Source organism: Brachionichthys hirsutus, chromosome 16 (assembly GCF_040956055.1).
Source record: "Brachionichthys hirsutus isolate HB-005 chromosome 16, CSIRO-AGI_Bhir_v1, whole genome shotgun sequence".
In the NCBI taxonomy this organism is placed as follows: Eukaryota; Metazoa; Chordata; class Actinopteri; order Lophiiformes; family Brachionichthyidae; genus Brachionichthys; species Brachionichthys hirsutus.
Genome location: NC_090912.1, coordinates 8,102,474 through 8,129,444, shown reverse-complemented (window position 1 = coordinate 8,129,444; position 26,971 = coordinate 8,102,474). Strand labels below are relative to the sequence as shown.

The 26,971-nt window shown below is 44.4% G+C and overlaps 1 protein-coding gene across 1 annotated transcript; it reads right to left on the bottom strand.

Moving 5' to 3' along the window:
- Positions 1-12,953: 12,953 nt before the first annotated feature.
- socs3a (suppressor of cytokine signaling 3a) lies at positions 12,954-15,318 on the bottom strand. The gene is made up of 2 exons (XM_068749560.1): positions 15,188-15,318; positions 12,954-14,700 (listed from the first exon to the last, which is right to left on the bottom strand). The coding sequence occupies exon 2, from the start codon at positions 14,567-14,569 to the stop codon at positions 13,952-13,954; it is 618 nt and encodes a 205-aa protein (XP_068605661.1). The 5' UTR covers positions 14,570-14,700; positions 15,188-15,318; the 3' UTR covers positions 12,954-13,951.
- Positions 15,319-26,971: the final 11,653 nt, after the last annotated feature.

Below are 26,971 nucleotides of genomic sequence, written 5' to 3'. Positions count from 1 at the left end.
GTACGCCTAACTTATGTGTCTTCAGTTCGTCACTGTTATGAAGACATTTCCCTCGTTGGACCATGGCACTGTTTATGAAAGGTTTCACTGAAACGATAAAGCAGTAATTCTCCCGCTTTGAGCTCCCATCCCGATAAAACAGAGGAACTGTTTTCCAGCTCAATGAGTCGGCATGAAAGTGTGTGAGGGCATCACTGTCAGGAAGGTGATTAAAAATGGATTGTCTCTTGTGTTCCTGCTGCTATCTGATCCACTCCTGCAGCCGCCTTGCACACACACTAGCATCACTGGAGGATCTTGAGTTTCTCACAGCTGATGCAAGATACATGGAGTCTGGCTCATTCATTGTGCACAGAAATTAGCATTATTATTAATTTTTATTCTACTGTCCTACAGCTAAAATGTAACCATTTTGCCTGCAAAAAAGGAAGAATCAACTGGACTTGTTCAAGTTTGATTGAAGGCATTTCACCTCTCATCCAAGAGGCTTCTTCAAAACTGAGAGACTGGTAAAGAATCCATGTTTTCATTTCACTTGTGGTAAATAGTCGATACGGTATTTGCACAAACTAAAACAAACATTCCATAGCATGGAATCTGAATGAAGGGCTGTGAGGAGGTGGGGCTGCACAAGCACGTGGTAATAATTGACACGCTGTTTTACACTCGGCTTGCTCTGATTGGTGGTTTGGATTCGCATTAGGAGCACTAGATGGAGCTATGGGAGTCTGTTTTACTTTACTGATTAACTGTGTATTTTGTTATACCGCAACAACAAAATAGTTACAGCTCTAGAAAACATGACAAACTGGGATTTTTTATTAATGTTACCTACTGCAGCTAGAGGTCAACAGAGCTGTGCCAACTCTTGTGCTGGTGTGCATTTGTGTTTGTTTTCTATTTGTTTGTTTACACGGACTCAGTAAAGGTGAGTCGGTGAACGAGGGCTCTGGTTGGCTTCAGTGGCAATGTCAGGGCCACAGGTGCCCCTACGTCGTTAGGCTTGCCCTAAAAAAAGGGAACTGTCCTGGGGTGACAGGTCCAATTCCTGCCGATTCTTCTCCTTTGTTTGCTCACCAAACATCCACACAATGTCTTTTCTATTGAATGTTTGATTTCAGTTCACTTCAGCAAGATGATTTCCAAGAACGAATGGCGCCTTACTGTCCTGTATCGGGCTGGGCTGATTAAACACCACACATTGAATGTATTTATTTATTTTGCACATGCTCCTGGTAGCTGTCCTCCTGTGGCACCGAGAGAAACAGCAGTCAGGGAAGCTTCTCACACGACTTCCGATGAATGAGGAAGCTGATAAATGAGAAATTAAGTGGGGAATTTTACCATTGTGTCGTCTTGGATTACGCACTAATGCTTTGTCATCACCAGTGATGATTTTCGCAGGAACTGATAGGAGCGGTGTTTTATCTAGAATTCCCTTCTTGTTAACAATAACAATTGATAAACTAAATATTTATAAGCTTGATCTTCAGCTCTACAGAAGTTGTCCCCCCCCCCCCACACACACACACGCACACTGGGCCTTGACTCGTATTACTTAAAATCCACAATTTCACCAACTGCACGAGTTGCACAAAGCAGCATTGGTTCACTGTCACTTCTAAACATCCAGTTAACGTTTACCAAAAAAAATCGACTATTTTTAAGCCAAATATGTCCGTATGAAAATAAGAAAAAATGTGTAGTATCAAATTAGCATAAAATCCATGTAGTATCTGCATACAGTGTTTGCAGAGCTGCAGATGAATATTTTGCGATGCCGACATTATAATTGGCTCGTACTACTCTACTATAATCGGCTTATCTGCTGTCTAAAAGAAATACTCACTTTATTGGTCTGACATAAACAAATGGAAAAACTCCTGTTCTTTGAATGCGAACCAAGAACAGTTCCACACACAGTAAGAAACGTGAGCCACACCTGTGCGTTGGAGTCAAGTCAAAACACCTTCCAATGGGTAAATCGAAATAGGAGCTGGTGTCACGAGCGCAGGCCCTCGTGCACAGCCTTCCTGATGTGGTTTCCACAGATGTGCGTGGCGCGTGTGTACGTAGAGTCACGATGAGCGCTCGCTGCCCCTCACGGCCAATTCATCCAACCTGTGTACGCTCAATTTAACAGTCACCAGGCGGCGACGCCAACCAGCACCGGATGTCATGACAGCTTTCCCTCTCTCCGCTCCCCAACCTATTCATTGCCTGACACGGTTCATAAACTTAACGATAAAGGAACCCTTAAAATGTCAAACCGAATGAATGATGGGAAACAGCGAATGCTGGAATTCGGAGCGCAGTGGACCATTCCCATCAGCCACGTCTGAGTTACTGGAATAGATAGTCGTTTGAAGGAGACCAGCGTTGTTTGGCTTTTAATCAAAAAAACTATCTGTTTGAATTTCAGAGAGGCCCAGCAAGGGAACGTTGTCTGCTAACATCCCCTCAAGGTATTCAAATCTAAATGTGTCTTCTCTTTGACATTCAATCCTCGCCCTTTACGTGAGAAACATTATTTTTTTTCTGATGTTGCAAGTCAGTATTTTTCTTTTCTTCTTTCTTTCTGTTTTTCAAGAGGAGCAACCAGTTTTCTGGTTACATGACGCGTTGAGCAAGTTTGTTTTGCAAATAATTTTCCAGGAAGCAGGGTGAGGGCCTCTGTGACACGGATCACCTGGGTCGGATCAGTGTAAAGATCTGACAAGTGTTTCACTTCAAACGGGCTGAAACTCTGTTTGCATCATCGTGTGTCTTTTCCTCTGCTCGCCCTCACTGCGCGCACGCACACACACACACACACACACTGGATGAGGAATAGTTTTATAGAAAAATATATTTTTAAAACAACATAATTGCACGTTTCCTCACATAAATTCCAGAGGGGTTATTCAGATATTTACTGGAGCTGATGATTCCTTATTCGTTGGTCTTTTCAAAATAATGATTTTTTTTTGGGTGGGGGGGGGGTGAGCAATCATTAAACCACTTTTGTACATCTCACTGGTTGTAAATAATGCACAGATCTTATTTAAGGCTGACCGCAGTGTCATGGGAATTTGAAGAATTGAGGAGACACATGACTTTTGAGCTTGATGGCATAATTTGTTTCTGTTGTCATTTCCGATCAGGGGTCGTGCCGTGGACAGAAAGTAGGACCTGCCGATGGTGTAATGACATAAACGATGTGCATTTTAAAAATGTGAATGGTGTTCAAGAAAGAGAACGAACTTAGAGGAACGCTTTGCACAAAATGCGGTGCGATTTGCTTCATGCACACGGCTGGTGAGCAACAGGCGAAGGGTTTTCTGACACGCCGCAGGATGAGTCATACTTCTCAGAGGCCAAAATCAATTCCTTGAATTGTTACTGAGAGAGCTCCTCCCATTGCTCTCTGCCAGTCATTTTCTCATTCATGCCTTGTGTCAGACTGTTCTGATAGCAGTCGGTCCCTGAAGTGGCAGAGAACGGGCCGCTTGATGTCTAACAGGATCAAGGGGCACATTTTGCTCCAGTGCAATGATGTTAAATGTTCAGTCAAATCTTCTTGAACATATTTTGCATATTAAAGATATAATCAACAATGATGATGCAGCTGATAGTTCAAGAACTTCTCTTGATATCATTCTAGCTTTTCTCTAGTAATCAGCGCCCGTCTTCCGCTACTGCAGAAAAGGTCATTTCAGCAAGCAAAATTCTGCTCTGGTGGATCTGTGAAGTCAGGTCAGAGTCTTTGTTTCCTTCCGGCTTGTCCCGTCAGGGGTCGCCACAGCCAATCAACATTCTCCACTGTCGCCCTGTCCTCTGCATCGTCCCGCCCGACGCCAGCCGCCCTCGTGTCCCCCCCCCCCCCCCCCCTCACTCTCTCGTGGATGTGCAGCATTCATCGGAATGGAAGAGAAGTGAGGTGGATTCATCACGAGACAACTGGTTTCAGGAGCTGACAGGAACGGCAGCTCTGTGCAACCACGCTGGAATGTTTTGTGCAGACTTCCATTATGCTGAAAAAAAAAAAGAAACTTCTCCTTTCTGGTTATGATGTTAAAAAAAAGCACCTCGTCTCACACACACATGCAGCACACTGTCTGTGCGGCCATTGTTGATAGTAAACGTTCAGCAAGCTGATAGTTCTCACTTCTGAGTGATTTGTTCAACGCTGGTGGGCAACACACCATCTTGTCTTTTCAGATTTGTACCTGTACAAGCAGCCGCACGCACGATTACACACCCGATGCACACCGTGCTGTTGCAGCACTTCCTCTACAGTGTAAATTGAGCAAGTATATTTCTAGTTAAGAGCTATTTTGCAAGATTGTACTGCACTTTATCGCGTCTTTGTGCCGGGATTAAGTGCACATGCTTTTATGTGGCAATTTATTTTTCCTGTTTTGACCACTCATGTCTTTATGACATTATAACTAGTATTTCTTTCCACTAGATTAAATTAGATATTCATTCCATCTCAAGACCTATAAGAGACTGTGACTGAGCATTTTTTATTTATGACGGCAGAAAGCTCGCATCTGCGTATGGAGACGAACAAACATGACACGTTTAGTGAGATGATACATATCCAGGCAGGATGTCTGTGAGTGTGTGAGTGTGTAGATGATGGGAATAGTGATCCATGTCCCAGAGTGTACCTTGTGAGTCAGCCTGCTGAAGCCTAATCATCACCTTTATTCATTCAAAGGTTTTACTTTGCTGCTTGACTTTTCCACACCACTGACCAAGCGTATTCAGGCGGTCCATTACAAGCCTTTGTTGTACAGCTCTCAGCGAGCTATTATTAAGTAAACCTCACATTCAGTGAGCGCTGGCCTTTGCTTCTTTTCCCAAGCTGTTGCTGTAAATGCACAGCACAAAGTGGTTGACTTTGCCTAAGGAATTATGGAACTGGATTTCCTTGTGAAGTTACTGGTGAGCCAACTAAAGGAACCACCAGCGTCACAAGAAAAACCAGCAGCAAGACGAGGGGACAGTCTTGTGCAATCCTGATTTGGCATCATTATGAGTCAGATCATGTGATAAATGCAGAAAAAGGATTATTGCGCTTCGATATATTTGTCAAACGAGCGGCGGCGGACTGTCCTCCGCTGACCCATGAGCTCATTTTATGCAGTGTGTGACTGTGTGTATGTGTGTGTGTGTGTGTTAACCATCACAGCTATGGAAATACAGCTGAGCTGGAATATTCAACACATGCAAAGACGTTCCATCCTTTGTTTCCTAGTTTTCACATGAGCATTTTGTCAGATTTCCTTGTTGCAACATAATCAGATTTTTTTTTTCAAGATCCATCAAGCATTTCTTCCGTAATCCTCAAAAACATCATCTCCTTGGTGGCGGCAATACATTTCTGTTCCAACTCCACATCCTTATGAGAAGAGAAATCCTATTTTTAACATTTGTACTCATGCACCATGCAGCTGACTGTGGTGACCTTTTCATAGTGAGCAATTAAAATAATAAAGCAGTGCTCTTGATGTGAAAACTGTATTCCTGCAACATAGGACGCATATAACGCACCAGGGCCGAAGGCCATTTTAATACCATTTTCCCATAAAGCAACTTCCTCTTTTCACCTGGAGGCTCATAATAGTGTCCTTTATGACCACTGAAGTGACATTTGAGGTGGAGATTTGTTGTGTTGTGAGTGTCAGCATGTAGTAAAGTGTGTTTGAGTCGGCTGCATCAGGCCTGCCGGGAGTGTCAGATTGTTCCCCTGCTCACTGTGCCGAAGTTCCATGAGCGGTTTCAAGACCAGGAGTTGCGGTTTCCTGTGACGTAAGAGGTCTCTGATGTCTTTTCCATGGCAGCCCCTTATTTTTGGGACACCGTTCACGACCTGAAAGGAATTTTCTACTGAAGTAAAGTACAGGGATCTGTCAACGTCCCACCTCCCCCCCCCAATTTCACAAGGCATTTATCGGATTCTTCTGTGGAAACCAGTCCAGGACAATTTATCACTTCACATATCTGGGAACTAGAAGTGTTCCCAGATATGTCTTGGCCGTTCTATATAAATGTAAAAAAAAAAAGACACGTCAAGAGGAGTTCAGAGACACGATTTGATGGCCAGAATGCCATCTGGAAAGCAGGAGATGAAAGGCTGCAGGATTCCAGATGCACAGCACTGTTCAGAAGCAGAAGCAGAAGAATCTGTCTCCCTCTGTTTGTGTCCCTCGAGCAGCACAGACAGTGCAAACACAGTGTCCACACTATTTACGAGACCTACACAAAGGAGTTCCTGCTTACAACAAAGTAGACAAACAATGCATGTATCATATATTATATGTAAGATATTTAAGGTGCATGCTGTAAGGCAGTAAAAAAAACTTGTATGTGTCTCTGCACAATACGTGTTTGTTGTTGTGGAGCAGGACGTGAGGACAGTCACATGAATATTAGGCATATTAGGTCACACTGATCGGGCATTTAAGAGGGTGATTCTTCTCTGATCTGGTTGTTAGGCTGTCTGTGGGTTGTGTGGCTCCGCTGCCTCCTGGAAGGGAGGAGTCACTGGAGTTGCAACCGCTGGATCCGGAATCATTAATGACATTCCCGTTCCATTTCCCGTGCCCTTAGGGACTACACAATCCTGGAGAGTTTTCAGGAGAAGCCCAATGAGCTGGCTGCTGTCAAGCCGGACTGTGATGCGTTCAACGACTCCAGTTTCAGGTCGTGACAAACGCCAGTCAGTCAGTACGGTTGCTACGGTTTGCTAGTCCTGTAGTGCTCAGCTGCAGTGTTTGCTGACGCACCATCTTGGCACTGCTCAAGGGAATTCAGGGTCATTACTGGTCACCTGATGGCTTATGTTACTGGAAGGACCTGCTAGGTACACCTGCGCAAGCCTTTGTCTGTTTGTTCTGCTATCGAAATGTTAAACACACACACACACACACACACACACAAAGATAGAGAGCTGTCATTGTGTAAGAATGGATCAACTGTGGCTCAGCTGATTTGTTGATTTCCAGTAAAGTGCCTGCTGCTGGTTTATAATACACATGTGAGCGACATGTGAATCTGGAATACGTAGTAGTGTATGTATTCTCTTATTTATTCTTCAAATGACACTTGCAGTTCATTTAAGGATTATGATGCAACATTGGGTCGGTACGAACTTGTAGGAGTTCTGGACATTGACTTACCTGCACCAAAGTTTTTTTTTACCCCCAATGACTGACAAAGGCCGGATCAGCTGGTAAAACTGATTGGAAGACTAGAAATGGAAAACAGCAAACACTCGGATACGAGTTCTTTAACAGGCAAGAGTAGCAGAGTAAGGATGCATGTTAAAGGAGAAGGCTGTCATTACTTGATCATTTTGTTATTGCGTTGCTCAGCTTCAAGCCCACTGGTTCCTCCACTTCCTGTATCATTAAGGGATGAATGTTTTATTTATATATATTGGGGTTTGTTTTTTATGTTTGTCTTAGCAATACAGTTAATCTGAAACGTACTTATATTAGATTAGGAGGAATCAGGAGCATCAACCTCACAGATAATAGCCCTTAGTTAGATTGAATGCTTTTGCCTTTTTTTTTTGGCATTTCAAAAAAAATGAGGCAAAAGTCACCACATTTATTTAACACATATCCCGCTCTTAAGTCTAACCTGTAAAATAGGCCAGCAAATAAAATACAATTTCCTGTGATGTTCTCAGTGAGCTCAAAATATATATATATCTTCACTGTGTGTGCCGTGGGTTTTGCATCGTGTCTAAATGATTCCGTTTCTTCGCGCAGATGATATCTGTTTACCTATGAAGTCTCATAACAGCATCTAAAAAAAAAGTAAAGGCACTTTCAGAGGAACTTCCTGTGAAAAGTCTTATCTGTGTGCTAAACAGATGTCACTTTCTGGTTGACACAAACACACCATGTGACACAATAAAGTTCATCCCTGGTATATTGGCAGAAGTACACGAATGCTTCCGAAAGAGGTCCTTGGCCCCCTCCCAAAGTATTTTAGAATCCAGGGCACACATGCTGTAACTTTAAAGATTATACGAGCATGACGATACACTTACAAATACTTTATTATTTTTGTCTCCATGGTGATGACAAGCTTGGTTACGCAATGCCCGGGGAGAGAATGAGCGTCACAGACCAGGCTTCCTTGCGCAACAGAAACAACACACCCTGTTCCAAGACGGCGTGTACGAGACAAGTCATAACAATGCGTGACCCGTGTGAAGCCTCTCACCTCCTCTTGTCAGCAAACACCGCCGTCAGACAAAAAGAATGCGCGTGTGATAAAGAGAAACGTTAATGATTTGCAATGTTTCCGTGTTAGTTTGAAGTCAGATCACAAGCATGGAGAATACATTCCAGCATTATAATAGGTGGATGTTCGTTTTCTTGCACAGAGTATGCCGTATATGGGAGCGCGTTGCGTGTTTTCTCCATGTAGTAACCGGTGAAGGTTTCGTTTACGCAGCGCAATTACGCCTAACCTTGCGTAAATACGTCATTTCATTCCAGGCCAGGGACACCAGGCTGTGACTCATGGTGATTCCCGGCAGCCTGCGAGGAGGACTGTTATAGGGGTTCTCTGTTTGGCACATCACAATCACGATCACAGAGAAACGAAACCATCGGTGGTTTACCTGAACTCCACGCAGCATTCCTGGAAGTTCACGACTGAGCTGTATGCATGCGCATGTATAATCAGTTTATGAGCTGCACCTGCAAGATCCGATGCAGCATCCCAGCCATTACGTGTGCGCATATCAAACAACATGTTCGCTGCTTGGATGACGTCATTCCACCGCAAAGCACAGGAGGAGGGGATAGAAAACAAAAAACATACAGCAGCTGAAGATGCAGAGGTGACAAAATAATGTCACAATGGGAAGTGCAGAGTTCTGCCATTGAAGCCAAGCAAAAGGGGCTAACAGTAAACGTGGCCGTCCGGAGGAGGAACAGGAGGAGCGTGCCCGGAGGAAACGGAGGAGGAACAGGAGGAGCGTGCCCGGAGAAAGCGGAGGAGGAACAGGAGGAGCGTGCCCGGAGAAAGCGGAGGAGGGCGGGGTTTGCATGTGACTCATTTCTGCTCGCCTGGTTGGCAACTGGAGCTTATTGACAGTGTCTCCCTGGAAACCTGTCGTTATGGAATTGTAAACAGACGACGGAGAGGCTGGAGAGACAGAGCAGCTCTAATCCTCCACGCGGTGCTGTCAGCTGTACCCACGTGTTCCACTCCAATGCAAATAAAAGACACTCAATATTATGGGGGGGGGACACACGAGGCTGGGACCGTGTCCTGAGATGTGTAGTTCTCACAGGGCAGGGGCATTATAAACATGAAGATTAAAAAAATATATATTGAATTAACTCAACAGCAGTAACATAAATAACAACACAGCAGCAGCAGTTACAGAGGGATCCAGATGCAATTTTCAGAGCATGATGGGAATGTTTACAGGAACTGACGGTTAAATTTTGGTGATGAGCCAGAAGAGATCCTGGATTATGGATCACTTTAAAATCTTCATTAACATTGCAGTCAATGGAGTGTCAAAATGTGTTCCTATCTCGGTTGATTATTGACCAATGTTTATGGAATCTGACACAGCTATGTAGGGTGGGGGCCTCTATGCCACCCTCAAAATTCCCCCGGATCAGATCAAGAATGAACTGCTTGGCGGAGGTCTGGGCTCTCTGAGTGTTTGTCTCGTTTTAAAGCGTTTTTCTCTGTAGAAGAATACACTTCAACAAACTGAGATATTTAACTGGAAGTACTGAAGTCCCCAAAAAATCCCACTCTCAACTGTTCACGAAACTCAGCGTTACTGGGCTTCCCCTTCAGAAGATTGTATTTATCATAAATCCAACAGAGTATTCCAGTTCTAAACTTTCATTGTTATATCATTGTGTATTTATATGTGGATGTTTGATTGTATTTGTACTGATTGATCAGCCTTACCAAAGCATTCACTCATATATATATATACAGTATATATAACCTGGACTACTGTGAGGCAAAGTGGAAAGTTTGAAGACTTATTTTTCTTTTATCTACTCTCCTTTTGTGTCACCTGGTTCAAGTGCAGGTGTGAAGGATACATGAGGGCTTCCTCAGAAAAACCTGAAGTGGGAGTGATAGTTTCAGATCGTTTTAGATGCAGCAACAAGGTCAAAGTTCAGCCGTGATGTCACATTTCTCTGTTACGTGAGCCGCAGTCTCGCTCTCTGGAATCACATGACCAGATAATACCACAGAACTTCTCATGAAGCCGGCACAGTTTTTGTAATCATCCATGATTTAGAAGATCAGATGATATCAGCTGAATGCCAGACCTCAATGTTGCACAAGCTTTTTCATGCAGGACTTCTCATTAAATACCTGATAAATGATTTACATCTCCACCTTAACTGAGGCCGACAGATGTTCCAAGCTGCTCAAACACTCAATTTCATTTCGCCACACGTTTGCCTGATAATGCGTTTAATGTGTTTCTTGCTCTTTCCCCATCTATCTGCAATTCTTTCTTTTTCTTACTTGTGTTTATACATGGAGGTCTGGTTCTCCGGTAAAGAAAGGCCAACCTGTGTTGGTTTATTTATGGTCTGCGGTTTCAATGCACCTTCCCCTTATTTTGATTTTATTACTTGCAATCCGTCATCGCAGCTTTTTCCTGCAGTCTACTCCAAAAAATTACATTCTATAAAAATATAGTCCCCCAAATCCTCTCATTGTTTAGGTTAAAGTCATGACTTGAAGTTTTTCTCTGAGATATAAAATATAAAAATAAACATTTTTAAATTGTCTTTGGAGGGCATTTTCCTGAGAGCCATGTCGGTGCACGGAGCACAGATCCCCTCCTCATCTCACTGTGTAGCCACTACGCAATGACAATAAAGGCTTTCTATTTCTATTCTATTCTCGGAGACGGCTCATCTGTCTCTCAACCCATTGAAATTGAGGAACCAGTAAATTGCGGTGGAGTCAGGTAGAGCTGGAACCCCTTCATGTCATCATTTTGGATCTGGCCGTCATTGCACAAACCCCGTCATCCATCACTTTAGCGCTTCACGGAAAATGTGCTCCTGGCTGCAGACTTTGTACCATCTACACTTTTTTTCATTGTTAAATGTCTATGTTACCTCATTATTTCAGGCCCCCACATACACACTACTGTGTGTTCTAACTACGAAGAATTTATGATCCAAAATGTAGAACTCATCTTGGATCCTCCGACATGAAGGTTCAGCAAAATCACAAACCGAAAAACTGGAAAAGTAAATATTGAAGGCTGCAGCAAAGAGCCAGCGCTCACGTGCTGCAGGACTCAGGTGAGATAATGACTCAGATTGATTTCAGGTGCGCTATTATGTGGCGGGAAGCCTCCGGTGGGTGGAGACTGACCGGATGGCCACGCCCTGCTGAGCACACACGGATGGACAGACAGACAGACAGACACAATGGACGACAAAACACTGGACTCAAGACAGAAGAGTGAGGCGCCGTAATAGTTTATGCTACATGACGTCATCATTTGAAGTCAGTTGGAACACATCTGAACAAACTCTTATGCACCTGAAAAATCCAAATGGACTAATTATATTTTCTGTAGAGACTGAAACCTGAACAAAATCACAAAGCATCAAGCAAATCAAGAGATCTTTACAAATCTTTACTGTACTGCTTTAAAGGGGACATATTATGAACGACTCGCTCTTCCCATGTTTCTACACGACTAATTTGAAGGGTTTGGGTCATTATCAACCCAAAAACAGCTAAATAAACCATCCAGTCAATCCTTGGTCGTTTGTGTAGTTCTGTAATCGAGTACAGAAACGCTTCTGGAAGAAATCTAACTTGCAGTGATGTCACAGTACGAAAACGTGCACATGCATGCACATCCATTGCTCAGCTGCGTGCGTGCACGCAATGAACTTACTTTCGTTGTCGTTTTCAGCGGCTTTTCTGACGGAGCTGTTTGAGACAGAAAAGAGTGACGCTGTCCTGCAGTATCTGTTTGCTATTTTGGCCAAAGACTGTCACAGATATTTCATATATGTGTCTGGGAACTGCGTTAACTTGTGGAAAAAAGTATAATACGTGATCTTTAACAATGAGCACCATCGAGCGCCGTGGAGCACTATGGAGCACAGGAGGTCTTGTTGCCGACAGAATCCTAAAATAATGAATGGAATCGACAAATGGTGTGATCTAGTCCTTCTGCTTGGAGATCAGCTAACACCAAGGCTGATTTAGAAGCTCCGTCTGCTCTCTGTGCTTTAAAGTTCACATTCCGTGACATAATGGGGAAGATATTTGCCGTCAAACTTAAGAGCATGTCGCAGCCAGCTGGCCTGATTATTAGTTAGTGCTTGTATTGAATGTCTTTAAAGGCCTTGCAGCCTTTAAGAGCTGATGTTGACATATTCCTGATTATCTGTGTTGGAGGTGGAGAGCGTGGGATGTCTCTGATCATTTGTGTACTCGCTATTCAGGTTTTAAGCAGCAGCATAATAAAGCGTCTCGGTGGTGAGCGCTTCTTAGACCACACAATCACCTACAAAGGATCCGATGAGTCAGAGGTTGGATGAACAACGACTTATGCGGAAGACGCGTTGCATAGTTCCAGAGCATTTTGTCTGAGGAAGCCGCTCTTAAACAGAAAGGAAACCACAGAGCTTAATTAAAAAAATAAAGGACGCTTAATCATATTCCAGGGAATTCATCTCCTGAATCAGAAACTCTAAATCTCTTGATATGTGATACTTTGATGACACATTATGCGTCAGATAGATGGATAAGATTCCCATCAGTGAGAATGTAAAAGGAAACCAAGGAAAACTGAACAATCTATGATGTTGATCAAGAATAAATTAAAGATAGATGGGACATGTCGAACAGTTATACTTAAGTAAATCCCAGTTTTTAGTTTTTAGACATCATAGATTCAAACACAGGGACCCAAATTCATAGAAAAAATAGTACATTTTTATTATAAATTAATGCAATGTTCATACAAATATAAATAAGTGCAAATTGGTATCCGGCTGCCTGCTTCGTCAAACTTCTCATTCATCTTCAGGCATCCAGAGCCGAGAGGATCGGTTGGCACAGAATACATCTTTATAAAAGACAGCACAGAAACACGCTTCGTTTTTAACGCTCATGTAAACCCATGAAAATAAGACACATTGCTCTTCTCCTCGTTAGGAAAAGACAGTTGTTATTAATACATTCACAGGCAAGGGCAAAACTTCCAATGCTTGCAAATACTACCCCCTCCCCCCACCAAAGCCATAAATGTGACTGATGTGGGACCTTGCAGGATTCAGTCATGTTGGTGCTCTAGAGTCTAGACTGTTGTCTAGATTAGGCAAGTTTGGCATAATTAGCCCTCTCTTTGAACAAAATATTGTCAAATCATTGCTTCTTTCCACATTTTCTGGTCCAAACATATAAAAGAAAGAGGTTTAGTCCTTTTCCCCCCCATGAATAAGGCGATCAGTGTCCACTCATTGGTGCTCCGCATTTCATTGTCTTTGAATCTCCGATGTAGATTTGGTCAGCGTTGCTAGGAGGCCGGACGAACACGAATAACGTGAGCTCATCAGCCTGAGCAGGATGAGGCGAGTGGGCTTCACAGCACGCTGGTCAGCAGCAGGAGGGAAGCTGTGTGTCATCAGACTGTGGACAGCTTTCAGTCAGTTGCACGCCATCTACAGAGGTTCTCGCCCCTTTCGTGCCACCGGATAACAGCAGCGTCCTCTTTTGTGCACGAGTCCCCAACGCAGCCGACAAGCTTGACTTGAAGAAGTCCCCTTGTGAGAGCGCGCCGCGGTCAGTATGCTAATGTGCTCCCTTTCGGGTTCCTTGACGCTCTTGGCTTCGCTTCGCCGTATCCCCGCCCCGCCGCCCGGACGCACATCTCGGAACGAGGTTGCGCTGTGAGAGTTTCTTCTTCGCTCTAGATCGATGCGTCGTACTCCTGGAGGAACTCCTTAAGAGGATGAGGAAGTTGGTCTCTTTTAGCAGAAATGTCTAAATGTCCATTGACAGTTTTCCTGCACAGGTGCTGCAGGGTGGATAAGCTGCAGGACAGAGGTTTGATGAGCTCCAGGGGGATCTTCTCCCCTGCAGAGTGAATGTAGTAGGTGCTCCCGCCGCGGCTGTTCCCTTTGCTCTGAGACATGTAGAAACTGGCCAGCTTGAGGACGCAGTCGAACTTTGGGACGGTGTGAATGTTCTTAGGGTCCGTCTGCAGGTAAAAAGCGGACGCATCGCACTGGATGCGCAGATTCTTGGTGCCCGATGGCGTTTTGACGCTGAGTGCAAACAGGTGGCGATTGTCCGAGCTGTCCCGGATCAGGAAGGTGCCGGTGGCCTCCGCAGCCAGCATGGCGTTGGCCTCCTTCCCGGTGATGGCGCCCAGGTAAAAGCCGCTCTCCTGCAGCTTGTGGAGCGTGGCGAGCACCATCTGGTACTGCTGCTTTGAGGCGAACGTCTTGTAACGGTGAGGCAGCCGCATGCTGGGGTCCACGAGGCCGCTGCTCATTGCGCTGTCAAACTTGCTGTGAGTTACCATGGCGCTGTGCCCGCTCTCTTGGCAGCCTTGGGGGTGTGTGGGGGGGCACTTTGAACTGACGTGGAAGTCAAACGGATCGGAGAGCCGCTGAGGAGGGGAGGAGGAGTGCGGTCTGTGTGGAAATGAATCACCTGAGGAGAAAAGAAGAGAGTAATAGGAATATTATTACTCTGCAGACACACAGTTACGGTTACGGCCCGTCTCTTTGAGTCGACTGTGATACGCTTCAACTCCTGCAGCGCTTCTGGAAACTCATTTCCCAGATGTGCAGCTGCACGTCATGCCTTTAACCATCTCTGGTGGCGATGAGGGGGGGGGGGAATGATCCCCAGAGAGCCGGCACTCTCTTTTTTTTTTTTTTTTTTTTTTTTTTTTACCATTGAGACAGAAAAACAAAGCTTCTTTGATAATTTGCGGCTTTAACGCTTTCATTTAACTTCCACCCTTTCCGGGGAAAGCGTGCGTAATCTCTGCCCCTCGGGTCAGTTCCAGTAAAGGGACGCCGTAGTCCTCGTTGCGTAATTAACATACAATGATCGAGTTAACGTGCGCTTCTAAACCGATCTTTTACGCACATTTCTTTTTTTTAACTATAAGAGAAGAATGGCCGAGCCTCACCTCCAATGTTCCTCCTAATTCGCTCTTTCTTTAAAGTAAATCCCGGCAGATGTTGGATCAGAGCCCGGTCGGATGAGAGTTCTTTCGGAACAACTGGTCAAGTAGTTTTCCTCGGCGTTGCGCACGGGCTGCGCGCTCTCTGCGCTATGACGCGAGTGACTAGTGGAGCGGGAGGAGCAGAGGAGGGCTTATAGTCTGGCTGGGAGGACACCCCGCCTCCTCTCTGTTCCAGGAAAGCCTCTCTCTCTCTGGCGGATTGTCAGGAACCATGTATTTATTTATTTTTTCCTAAAGATTCCTGCTATGAGACGCCCCCCCCCCCCCCCTCCTCCTCCCGCTGCTCCTCCGAAATGGAGTCAAGGAGGAGTTCCAAGCAATACTCCTTCGTTACCTTAGGAGGCTTCTTCAGTGTTATTCAAACATTGTGAAGTATAATTTATGTGTGCGTGTGTGTGTGTGTGTGGGGGGGGGGGGGGGGGGGGTATTTATTTCACAACCGGCCTATGTCATTAAATGAGACAAACTAAAAGATGTTGCTATTCCAGCCTTTTTTCCTTTTTTAGGAAAAAGTTCTTCAGCTGGGATTTTCTTAGAAACGCAGCAGGATTCCTGCGGGACTCCGGTTTTGTGGAAGTTCACAAACTTTATTTCCCAACACAAACAGCTGGTATCCAAGGGCAACAGGTATTCTGCATGTTTTATCTGGATGTCAACGTTAATAAACATGTTTTATTTTTACATTCACTGTGAAATGAGAATTCCACTCAGCGGAGCACAGATCTCTGCTCCAACGGGTAATCCCCTTTAATGTACAGGTCCTGCTGGGTCCATGTTTATTAGATACCAGTCATATAAATACAAATAGTTTTTTTTCATCAAGATCCCAACTTTATTTCCAGAAACATATAACAGCCAATCTTACATTGAGGAAGAACATAATCTGCATTATCAAAATAACATGGGTTCTGTTCTGACCCAGCAAGTGTGTGTGTGTGTGTGTGTAATCCTGCTCACAATAAACAGACAATAATGTATTTGTGCATATAATTAATGAATGCATTAATTATATGCACAAAGACTTCCATGCAAAACTGTTTAGTATGCAGTTTAATGACAAACACGCTGTAGCATAATGCAGATGTAAGATAGTTCTAGTTTCAGTTCTAGTTTTAAACACGTTTTAAACTGCATGTTATTCTGTCAGAGTAACTGAATAAAGGACATTTAACAAAAAAAAAAGTCAAAACTATAAGTTCAATACATTTAAAGGTTTGGTTTTCCTGCTCCCAGTCCTTTGATCCAAACCTCTGAGCTCACCCAGAATGTAACATTCATCCTCCCTTTCTGTCTGAAGGAAGGAAGCGTGTCTAATCTTTTCCAGCGTGCACGTGACTGACAGGGTGGTCATGATGCTGATCGGCTTCCTTCTGCTGACTCAGCGATCAGGTGGGTACCCATCAGCCTCAGGTGGGTTTTGTATTTTTACATTAGCGTCAGGTGCCGCTTTCACGTGACTGCTTTCCTTCCTTTCATGTCAGGAACCCAGCTGCGCAGAACCGACTGTGTCTGTGTTCGCTGTACCCAACTGGGCTGCACATGGTTAGGGGGGGGCTGGTGCCACAAGCCAGATGGGCTTTGGTGAAAGCCATGCAGCCACGTCCACAGAGGTGAGTCAGGTGAGACTGATTCAAACCACCAGCAGGACAAGGGGGGAGGGAAATTACTGGGATAACCTCGTAAGCGTTCTCATCTTTCCAGAAAATCTGCTGTGTCATCATCGTGAGACATCTACTTAACATCCAGCACCCTCCCCCCGCCCGGGACAGCAATAGGAGTCAATGCAAGGGGAAAGGAGCAGCAGCTGACTGGAGCTGTGGGGGGGGGGGGGGGGGGGGGGGGACCCCATGTTCTGTTGCAGCTTGCAGCTCACTGTGTCTTCATGGAAACTGTGCACGTCATTACAGCATGCTGACTTGGCTTTTTAGTATATATAATATATATATAAACTGTCATTTCCCAAGTTGGTTTCTTAATGATGGCGTGGAATAGAGCGAGAGAACCTGTGAGTGCCACAAGGCATCTGTAAAAGCACATTAATAAACCAGCTTGAGGTCAGTCCCGCTGATGGACGGTCAGTCGAGGCAGATGTTAAATGGTAGATGGTTAAATTTTCAACCAAGCATAGACGCACTATCCGTGTGTCTAAATGTCCGACAAAATGCCCCAAAGAGGACCCCGGCTCACACACAAAGTTAATAAATGTCTCCTTTATTTTGCAGACAGGACGAGAGCCCACTTGATAAATTGTTGCACCGCCGTTTCGTGGGATTAAGGCCTCTGTTTAGGTTTCCCCCACTCTGACTCAGAAATTTACTCAAGCTCATGGTTCCCGTAAAAACCTGCTGGATGTAAGGGGGGGGGGGGACTGGAAAGAGGGCTGAAAAGCAGCAAAAGCAGAAAAATGTTATTTGTCCAAATATTTTTGGAGCTGCTTTGTCAAGCAGAATTTGACTCAACAACAGGGAGCGCTTTCAAAAGCTCTGCATTTTTGCGTGTCAAATTATTAGTGATGTCAAATTATCTACAAAAGGCCATTATTTACACACACATATATACATATATATATATATATATATATCATCTCCTGATTTTCCTGTAACAGTGTTTATTTTTTGTTACAGTAGTAAAACTAAAACTAAAATGTCACTGACATCCTTTAAATTGCTAAATCAAGCGCTATCTGGGGGGTTGTGACATTTAAAATGCACCGACTGACTTTGCCCGATAACATGAGCCTGGCTGGAGGGTTACTGGCACATCACTCAGTCCGATTCCTGTTAGCTCTGTTTCATGATCGTTTCACTTCCTGGCTCTACCTGCGCGTCTTCCTTGTTTTACTGCGTCAACGCTCGTCTGCTTCAGAGCAGCGACATTCAGCGGTTGTAAAACTCCAAAACTTCCTTGTCAGTTGAGCAAGATCATTACTGTTTGATCACCAGCCATTCCTAGTAATTTCCTGGTATCTCTCTCTCTCGCTCGCTCGCTCTCTCTCTCTCTCTCGCTCTGTGTGTGTGTGTGTGAATGCCATTCTTTGTGTCATTCTGTGCTTTATGGGAAGTGTCATGCGTGTCCACTACAGATGAGAAGCCATTGTGTTTCCTTTTGCCGTTGGTGCATTTTAGTTTCCACCATGCAGTAAAACCTAACAATAGTCGTCACGTGACCTGATGAGCGACACCAGGAATTCAGGAACGAATATATTGATCAATCACGCTTGTGAAACCCCGAGAGCGTTACCGGCACGGCTTTGGTTTCACGAGTGTCACTTTGCTTTAAAACGTGGACAGATAGTGCTGGGCTAAAAGTTAGCGCTGTGGTGTTTTGTAGAGCTCAGCTTGTTTTTTTTATTAGAAGGTTACTTGATTTGGAAAAACAAAACAAAAACAAAAAAACAATTGTTGGCATTTGATTGTCTTGGCAGTTGTGAAGGCAGACAGCGTAACATACTGAGTACACGCAGCGCCCGGCATTCCTGCCTGCATGTCACACACACAAGTCTATTTATAGTGCCTGTCACAGCTGCCTTCTGGGAAGAGCCGTGAGCGGGACACACACACGTCAATCCGCACCCTTCACACCCTTTGAGTTAAAGACAATGATGTCTGACATTTGGCTGCGCCTTTGGGGCATTTGTGTCTCTTGATAGTTATTTTTAGTTTGCAAGTCAAATAAATGCACGACAAGAATGAATTTAGGCGTGGGCAAACTACGGCCTGCGGGCCATATACGGCCCCGTTGGGCTTTTTTAATCCGGCCTGCCGAACTTGTCCAAATTATATCATTAAATTAAATGTTATTAAAATTAAATCTCATTCATTTGACCTTTTTCCCTGTAATGCTGCCTGTAAACGGCCAAATCCTTTCATGTAATGTCATTTATATTAGTTCACACAAGCACTCCATCCATGTTTAGGTGGCCCAGCCCCTTTGGCAAAAAGTCCCCCCCCCCCCCCCCACTTTAGAATGACCCCATAAAAGTCCAGAATTGAAAGCTCACTGAAGGGACGTTATAGCGGCAATAATATGACATGTTGGAAGTCACTAAAATGAATGTCATTATCTCTATTTGTTTTATATCACTTCCATGGGATCATTATCATTGATGTGTTACCATGGAGATAGTTCTTACTACATTACGGTCTGGACACCACAGTATCTTCTCGTGAACAGCAGCCACGAGATCCATTTTATACATACGAAGGAGCGGAAATTAGAATATTCATATGTTACAGCTGAAGGCAAGAGAAAGGCAAATCGAAAATGCAGTCGTTAGAATAGATTTTTACTTTCCACCATAGGTCTAGATAATTATCTCTCAAAGATGCGTGCGTTTATCTCACAGCTGTAGTCTCCATTTAGCAGCTGCCTCAAGCAGGTCTTTTGAGAATGATTTGACTTCTGATTTTATGACACACTTTCTGGCATTGCTTTATTGTCCGCCCTGCCAGAGAATGACCTGCAAGCCTCGCAGCTCCGGGCACGGCACCAGCATTTACACATCGCCACACTGTCCCGCTAATGAGGCCGGTACCAGCTCTGCTCCCCTCAGGCAAAAGCAGCAGGAGGCGAGAAAGGAGCACTTTTGTTATAACAACAGGAGAGCTGTGATAAATTGGCTCATTTCCCTGAGCCTGTGTTTATTTTCCTGGCATAAGCCAATGAGCTGTGTTCGGCGCTGCTGTGATAAATGGCTTCTGGAGAGGGCACATGGGTCAGCTGCCAATATTGCAGCCTGGTGACAGTAAGCTGGAGCCTCATCCGGGGCTATTATTGAGACAGGCATCATGCGGCTCATTCCTGAAAGACTCGCGCTGGAATTTCGTAACCCCCTGTTTCCAAATCGCGTATAGCTGACACAATCTGACCGCGATGATTTTGACATTTGGTGCTAAGTTTGGGAAATGGCTACAGGAAATGTAAAGTGGGAACAGTCGGGTGAGATTGACTGCACAGACATGGTGTTGAGGAAGAAGGAAAAGAAAGAAGTGAATGTCACAAACGTCATCAGGGCGCCCCGGCGTGTGTGTCATTATTTCCCACAGCTCGTCGCGTCGTGCCAGATGTGGTTGCTAAGCACATTGGCGGCTAACATTTACTGGAAGGGTGAAGATCAAATGTTTAGAGATCAGCGGAGGAACACAGAGAACCGGTTCAAATTCTTCACCAGTTAGATTAGACCGAAAAAAAAGAAAAAGAAAAAACATTTGAACGTATGAAATGATCGTGTCTCTGAGAATGAGTTTGTTTGACATCACCGAAAACAAGCTCAAGTGAGCCACAGCTTGAAAATCTCACAACAAGGAATGTGTGTTCCAGTTCGGAATTATTCTGTGATAATGTATCTATAGAGATGTTGGGGCAAAAAGGAATAAATAAATAAAGTAGTCGACAATCCTCTGGCAATATGTTGAGACTGTGGGACTGACTTGGTCGCCTCGCCTCCTGGACTGGGAATCTCCACAGACACCTTGGATTAGCTAATCTGTAGCTGGAATAGGGGATTTAATTTAACTCATTTTATCTGATCATCTTAGCCTTGCTTTTTAAGATTAGTTCAATTTCCAAGTATTTAAGTAGTAATCTGTGCTACGATGAGCTAACCAGCTGCTGGCTGTTTCTTCTGGGTTTCATTGTCAACATATTTTTTTTCATGCACAGCCAGGAATTAAAAGCCTGCATGAAACAATAATGTGCAAGAGATACAATCTGCTCATCTTTGATCTGTGGCTGGATTAAGCCCGTTTTTGGGGTCATACTGCCATGGTCGTACGTTTCATCTGGAAAATGCACATCTGTCATTGTGTCCAGATGATGATCAACTGATGCTTCAAACATTCAGATTGCCTTGTGGCAGATCTGATGCCGCCGCTCATCTCACCATCCGTTTATCAGTATCAAATGAGAGCCCGTGACATAATTGGGAAACTCTAAAATGGACTTTGATTCCCACAAAACCCAGAAATAGCTGGCTGATGTCATAGGGCAGATGGTAATAAATCTGTCGACACCATAATAGCAGGTTGGCTGGGAGATGCTGTTCGCTGAGAACACCTCATTTAATGGCACTCAGGCCAGGGTGTGTACAACTTAAATGTGTTTATATATATATATAAATGAAAAGTACAAAATAGATGCTCTAATTTTGTGCGGGTTTGTATTTTTCTTTTTTTTTTTACAGGTTGTTGGTTGAATTTGGGTGTGAGAGCTAAAAATGTGTGCCAAGGAGCTCCCAGTTCTTTGAGACGCAGCGTCGCTGCAGCTCTTCAGCCGACTGTAGATAAGCAGCAGCGCGTTCTGTGAATGTCCTCTGAGGCAGGAAGTCAGCATTAAAGGCCACATGAAACAAAACAATGGCAAAATGGTGAATACAAATATAAAGCCATGCACAAATGCAAATACATTCTGAAAAAAGATCTGCAAGATCACAGATTTCCGCTGCATGAGGCGCACTTGCATGCACAGCGCAGTGCTGACATGCACGCAGGATAATCCATCAGCTATGCTCGGCACATGCAATCACTTCCTCTATAGAACACAGTCGCAGTAACTCGATCCTGAGCTGTGCCGGTAAGCCCGGCATTTCCAGGTGGATTTAGTGCGTCCGTGCAATCTCCACAAGCCAGCTTTGTGGTTACGTCCAGATAAGAGATAGATGTCTGAGATAGGTGCCAGGCGGAGGACAAAGAGGGATTCACAGATTGGAGTTTGTCCTGTTGTTCTTCTAGAGGCAAAGTCTGATTGTGACCCCCCCCCCCCCCCCTCGAACAAGAGGCCACCTTTTCCCTCTGTACCCAATGTCATTGAAGGGGCCCGATTCAACCGCAGATGTTTGATGATGTTGTTCAGGAGGCATCGGTCAAACAGATGTAGGCTTTGATCTCAACTATACAACCCCCCCCCCACCCCCACCCCCATCTGTAAATAACTCCATATGCGTTTATGACTTGGCCCGCCATGACCTTGCACGTAATGTCTTTATGGCAGAAACAATGAAGTCACATAAGTCCCCGGCTATTGGATCCACTGAAAAGCCTGTCGTTACTGCGGCAGGTGTGCGTTTGTTCTTGAGTCTTCTTTCATCTTTTCAACCGTCATCAGAAACCGTTTCATGGTTCATGGTTTAGTTTCAACACTGGAGCCCTCTCGTTGTCTTGTCTCACGCAGCTGGCTGCCGTAATCCATTTGATTCCTCTATCAGACCTTCGTTGTGGATGTTCTTTGTAGGTTCACGACTCATCGCCTCTCTGTGCAGCCTCGAATCACATTTCAGATATTGTGTGTGCTATTATTCCAGATTTTCATCATTTTCCACAAAAAAAAAAGGTGATTATGTCAATAATAATAATTTTAAAAAAAGAGTGCTGCAGTAAGCGAGTCCTGGATCAGAGTTCAGACAAGAGCTATGCAGGCCTCTCACTCTTTTCAAGGCTTTTCATTTCCTTTGTAGCTGGGCACTCCCTGTAGACAGGAAATTCTCCTGGAAATGCTCCAAACCACGACCTCCTTTTCCTTCTTCTTCCCGGTTTTAAGCAAAAAATCTTGTGGGGGGGGGGGGGTACACGCTGTCCCGACCCCTGACCGGCATGTAAACAAACAATCTGCCTGTTCCAGAAAGCCAATCATCTTATTGATCTTCCAGCATCCCGCTGTCTATATTGCTGCATGTAAACTACATTAAACTACAATCGTCATGCAAAACGCTTCCTGAAGGCATGTGAGAAATGGGGAAAATCAACAGGAAAAACAATTGTGATTCTTTTCACACCACATTTAAAAAAAAAAAGATTCCCAGAAAACCATTCCCACCCAGAGTTCAATGAATGTGCGGCAACATCCCACAATGCCATTTTTCCGCAAGGACAAACAAGCCTTTGTCCTTTTTTTTTTTTTTTTTTAATACAGTTATTCTTGAGCCCCTGCATCAGCAAGATCGCTACCAAAAAATGTTATACAGAGGAGAAAGAAAAGAAAACACCCAACTGATTCTCCTTTCCAGTAAATCCAACTGGTGCGGCCCTCAGACAGTGTCTATGCCCCCAACTGGATCCGGTCCGCTCATAGTCAGTTCCTCGAACTGGCTGCATTCAGGAACAAATAGTTTGATTGAAAGTTAAGGGGTCATTTCTCAGATGCAATCCGATAACGCCGCTGCGAGTTTAGAGTTTTACTAGCTGCAGATGAGCTCTTATCGTTTATTGCTGAGCGATAAAGCCGAGTTCTGTGTTGTTCCAGGAGGGCGACCGTGATCTGGAGATGCTGTTTGCTTTAACACCTTTTATTGCCCTCCTAAAGTCTCAGTAAAGGAAGTGCAGCAGAAACTGAAAACCTTTAGGAAAACGGCTCCAGACACAGAGAGAGATCAGACGTCCGATTTCAAAGGCAGGTCAATAAATTGTTAACGTGCAAAACAGCTCAGCTTTCCTGCCGTTTTAATGCTCAGATAAGTTTCAGTCACGTTGCTTCACTTAAAAACAAGTTCAACTCCAAATCTTCTTATTTTATTTTCTGCTCCACTTTGTTTTGCAGAAACTTTATCTCACGTACTTTGGATTATATCACATATCTAATATCCCGCTTGCATTTTACTCTCTGCACTAATCAGCTGCTTCAACCTCACACACATGACTGGGAGGCAAGCTAAACACATCTTTTGCATGCTTGTAAGAGTGTGTTTAAGATAGTGGACAGGGAAGGAAATGTTGCCGTTGTATTTGGGTTTAACAGCCCTCTTCTCAGAAATCCTGCCTCGAGGATGAAAGACGAACAGAACACAGACGACATTCCTGACGGGTTCATGCTGGATTAGTTTTTCCAGTAAAGCAAGAGTGTTTGCTACGTGTCTGCGTGGCTTTTGTGAGTGTGTGTGTGTGTATTCATAAACAGGATGATGTTATGGGAGATCAGATGCTATGCTGGCTCCTGAGCCGCCTTTGAGGGTTTGTCTTCTTGTCGTTGTCAAAAGCCTGCGATTGATGCCCTGCACAATGCACCAGCTTCAAAGCTCCACGCAACTCATCCTTGGGGGGGGGGGGGGGGGGCTTCTCCAGCCAGCTGAGGTCAGTGCTGACACCGTGGGGTGCACCCTTAACCCACCGTGGCGGGCTGAGAGGCAGGGAGAGGCCCTCCAGCATTTCTGGGAAACAGTCTGGGCCTAATTGGAGGCTGACTGGTCTCACATGTCTCCACTTACTGGAGGAGACATGAGGATCCCGCTGCCTGGCCAATGAGAGCCGCCGTAAGCGCCAGGCCTTTCCCACTTCATCAGCATAACCACAAAGAAGCGAGTTGGCCAAACAGGCCTGACATGAGGGCATGACGTGATTCAGCGCAGTGGGGGGTCAGGTAGCACGTTGAGTCACCTTGTAATGTGTTGTTGGGTGGAATATTTGACCTTGATAAAGCCTTCTCAATACATTTTGTTCCTTAGGATCTTCTTTCTGTGGAGTACAGGGTGTTCACCCACCTCCTATTGTTCCCTCCTGTGGGTTAGGGAAGGAGAGAGCCCCCCCTCCCAACAGCAGATTGCATTCCCTTCCTCCACGCAATCAGCATCATAGAAAACGTTGGCAGTGAGAAATCTGAGAAGTGAAAAACACGAGCCTCCCTGTGGCGGCTGCTACGACGCACAACCAAGACACACTGTCAGAATGTTTTTCTCAGCTTTTCTTCCGCTCGCCATGGCAACGGGCGTCTCATTTCCCATCAGCGGCCATCACCTCCTTGGCCCTGATTTACAATTCTCAAAAACGTCACGTTCCAGATGTGCACATGCAGGATGAACTGCGGCTGTGCAAACATGATGACAGGAGGGTTTTCTTTTTTGTGGTTCGTTTCAGAAAACCTCTTCATTTATTATCAGAATGCACAAATGCAAAGCAGGAATGGTATTTTTGCAAAATGTCTCACTTTTGGTTTGATTTTTTTTCTTAGTGCACATCTGGAATAAATTGCTTCATCCTTCAAAACACTCCAGGCTATGTCTCAGGAAAATACAAATAGGCTCCCCTTCATTTAGCCGTGAATTGGGTCTTTTTTTGGTTTAGCTGAAAGCCTTTAATCTCAGCCAGATCAGAAAGCTCTTGAAAGATGGTTGGCCATGTTTTTTTTTTTTTTTTTCTTCTACTTCTTTTGATGCACACTCGAGAACTCAAGCGGCACGTTTCACCGTCGGTCTTCCTGCTGTCACGACCCACGGGACTCCACGGCTTGCAGCTGCAGCCCTTCCTTCTGACATTTTCAACTGATTCGTTTCCGCTCATCAGCTGCCATCTGCACATGCACAAAATCTGCGCCAAAAAAAATGCGTGCAACAATCTTTTAATAGAAACAGTGTTTAAAAACAGCTGTGAAAAAAAGCACAAGTTAAATCATTTTCAAGATGCTGTCTGCATGGCGACCGCTGCAGCCCAGTTGTTCATCCCTCATCAATGTTTAAAGCAACTGTGGGAGTAGAAAACTACAAATCCCGAACAAGGTGGGAGAGGATTTCCTTTTCACAGTTCTTTATTGCAACTCATGCGATCAGAGTCAGGCATCATTTCACATCTGGAGTTTGTATTTCTACAATCACGCCCAACTGTTTCTTGCATACCAGCATTGAGAGTCATTTCTATTGATTTCTTTTACAGGCATCATTTAACATCACCGACTCGCTTGTGAATATTGCCATTTCCCTGAAATGAAATGTTTTCAAGCTGCAGATGATCAATAATTTAACCTCTGCTTGGTTTAGCAAGATAGAAAAAGTGTTGACCTTTGAATGAGAAAAATAGAAACCCAAACAAAATTAAACTTTGTTGTTCGAGGCGCCGAGCTTCAGGCCTTATGGTATGCTGCCACCTGCAGGCGACATTGTGCTACCGCCACATACACACGTGTTCACAGCCAGAGTTGACAAATCCATCTTTATTTCAGCTTGATTAAATGTTAATGGTAGAATTATAAACGAAATATTACTGAGCAGAATAACCAAAGTAAATGCCACCACTCGCAACAAACTAAAGTGTAGACAAAAATACCAAATATACAGTTTATGTACAACTCCGATAAATTAAACAATATATTTAGATGTGATTGTTTTTGCATTTTTTTCCAAGGATTCATGAGCAGAGAGAAAGAGAATCAGGAAAATCAAGGAAGAGAAAATGAGGATGGCATAAAACTCGACCTCGATGCAGTTTATATTTCCCAGTGCCACAGCATGGCGGCCCTCGTCCCGCTGTCTTTCGCTTCATGGCAGTACATTCCTCACACAAGCATCGTTTCTCACTTTGGACCCGGAAATGGGCGAACCCATTCTGCTCCAGGTGTCGCTTTGATGAATCACAAGTTGATTAAAGCCTCTCCAACAACACGTTAAATATTGTGTCTTGTTCATACAAAAGGGTAAAGGACTGTGTGATCACTGAGGTTGGGCAGGATGATGAAAATGGCGCTTGATTTGGTTACCATCGAGGAGGAAAGCCTCTAGAAAAAAAATGTACATTAACAGTTCATAAAAAATAAAAAAAATGTTCAGACAGAAAAACAAAATGACTGTCGCTAACCAGCAGCTTCTCTAACCACATTTCATCTACAGCGCCAGGCACAAACCACATCCAACAATTAAATAACTTTTTTTTATGACATAAGAAAAGAACGTGTTCTTGTGGGAGAGAGGGCAGGAGAAGAATTGTGGCATTTCCAACCCCCCCCCCCCCCCCCAATCCCAAACAAAGGCCATTC

Bases quoted from the DNA above. Each gene is read 5' to 3' on its own strand.
- socs3a (XM_068749560.1), bottom strand. From the start codon at position 14,569: ATGGTAACTCACAGCAAGTTTGACAGCGCAATGAGCAGCGGCCTCGTG.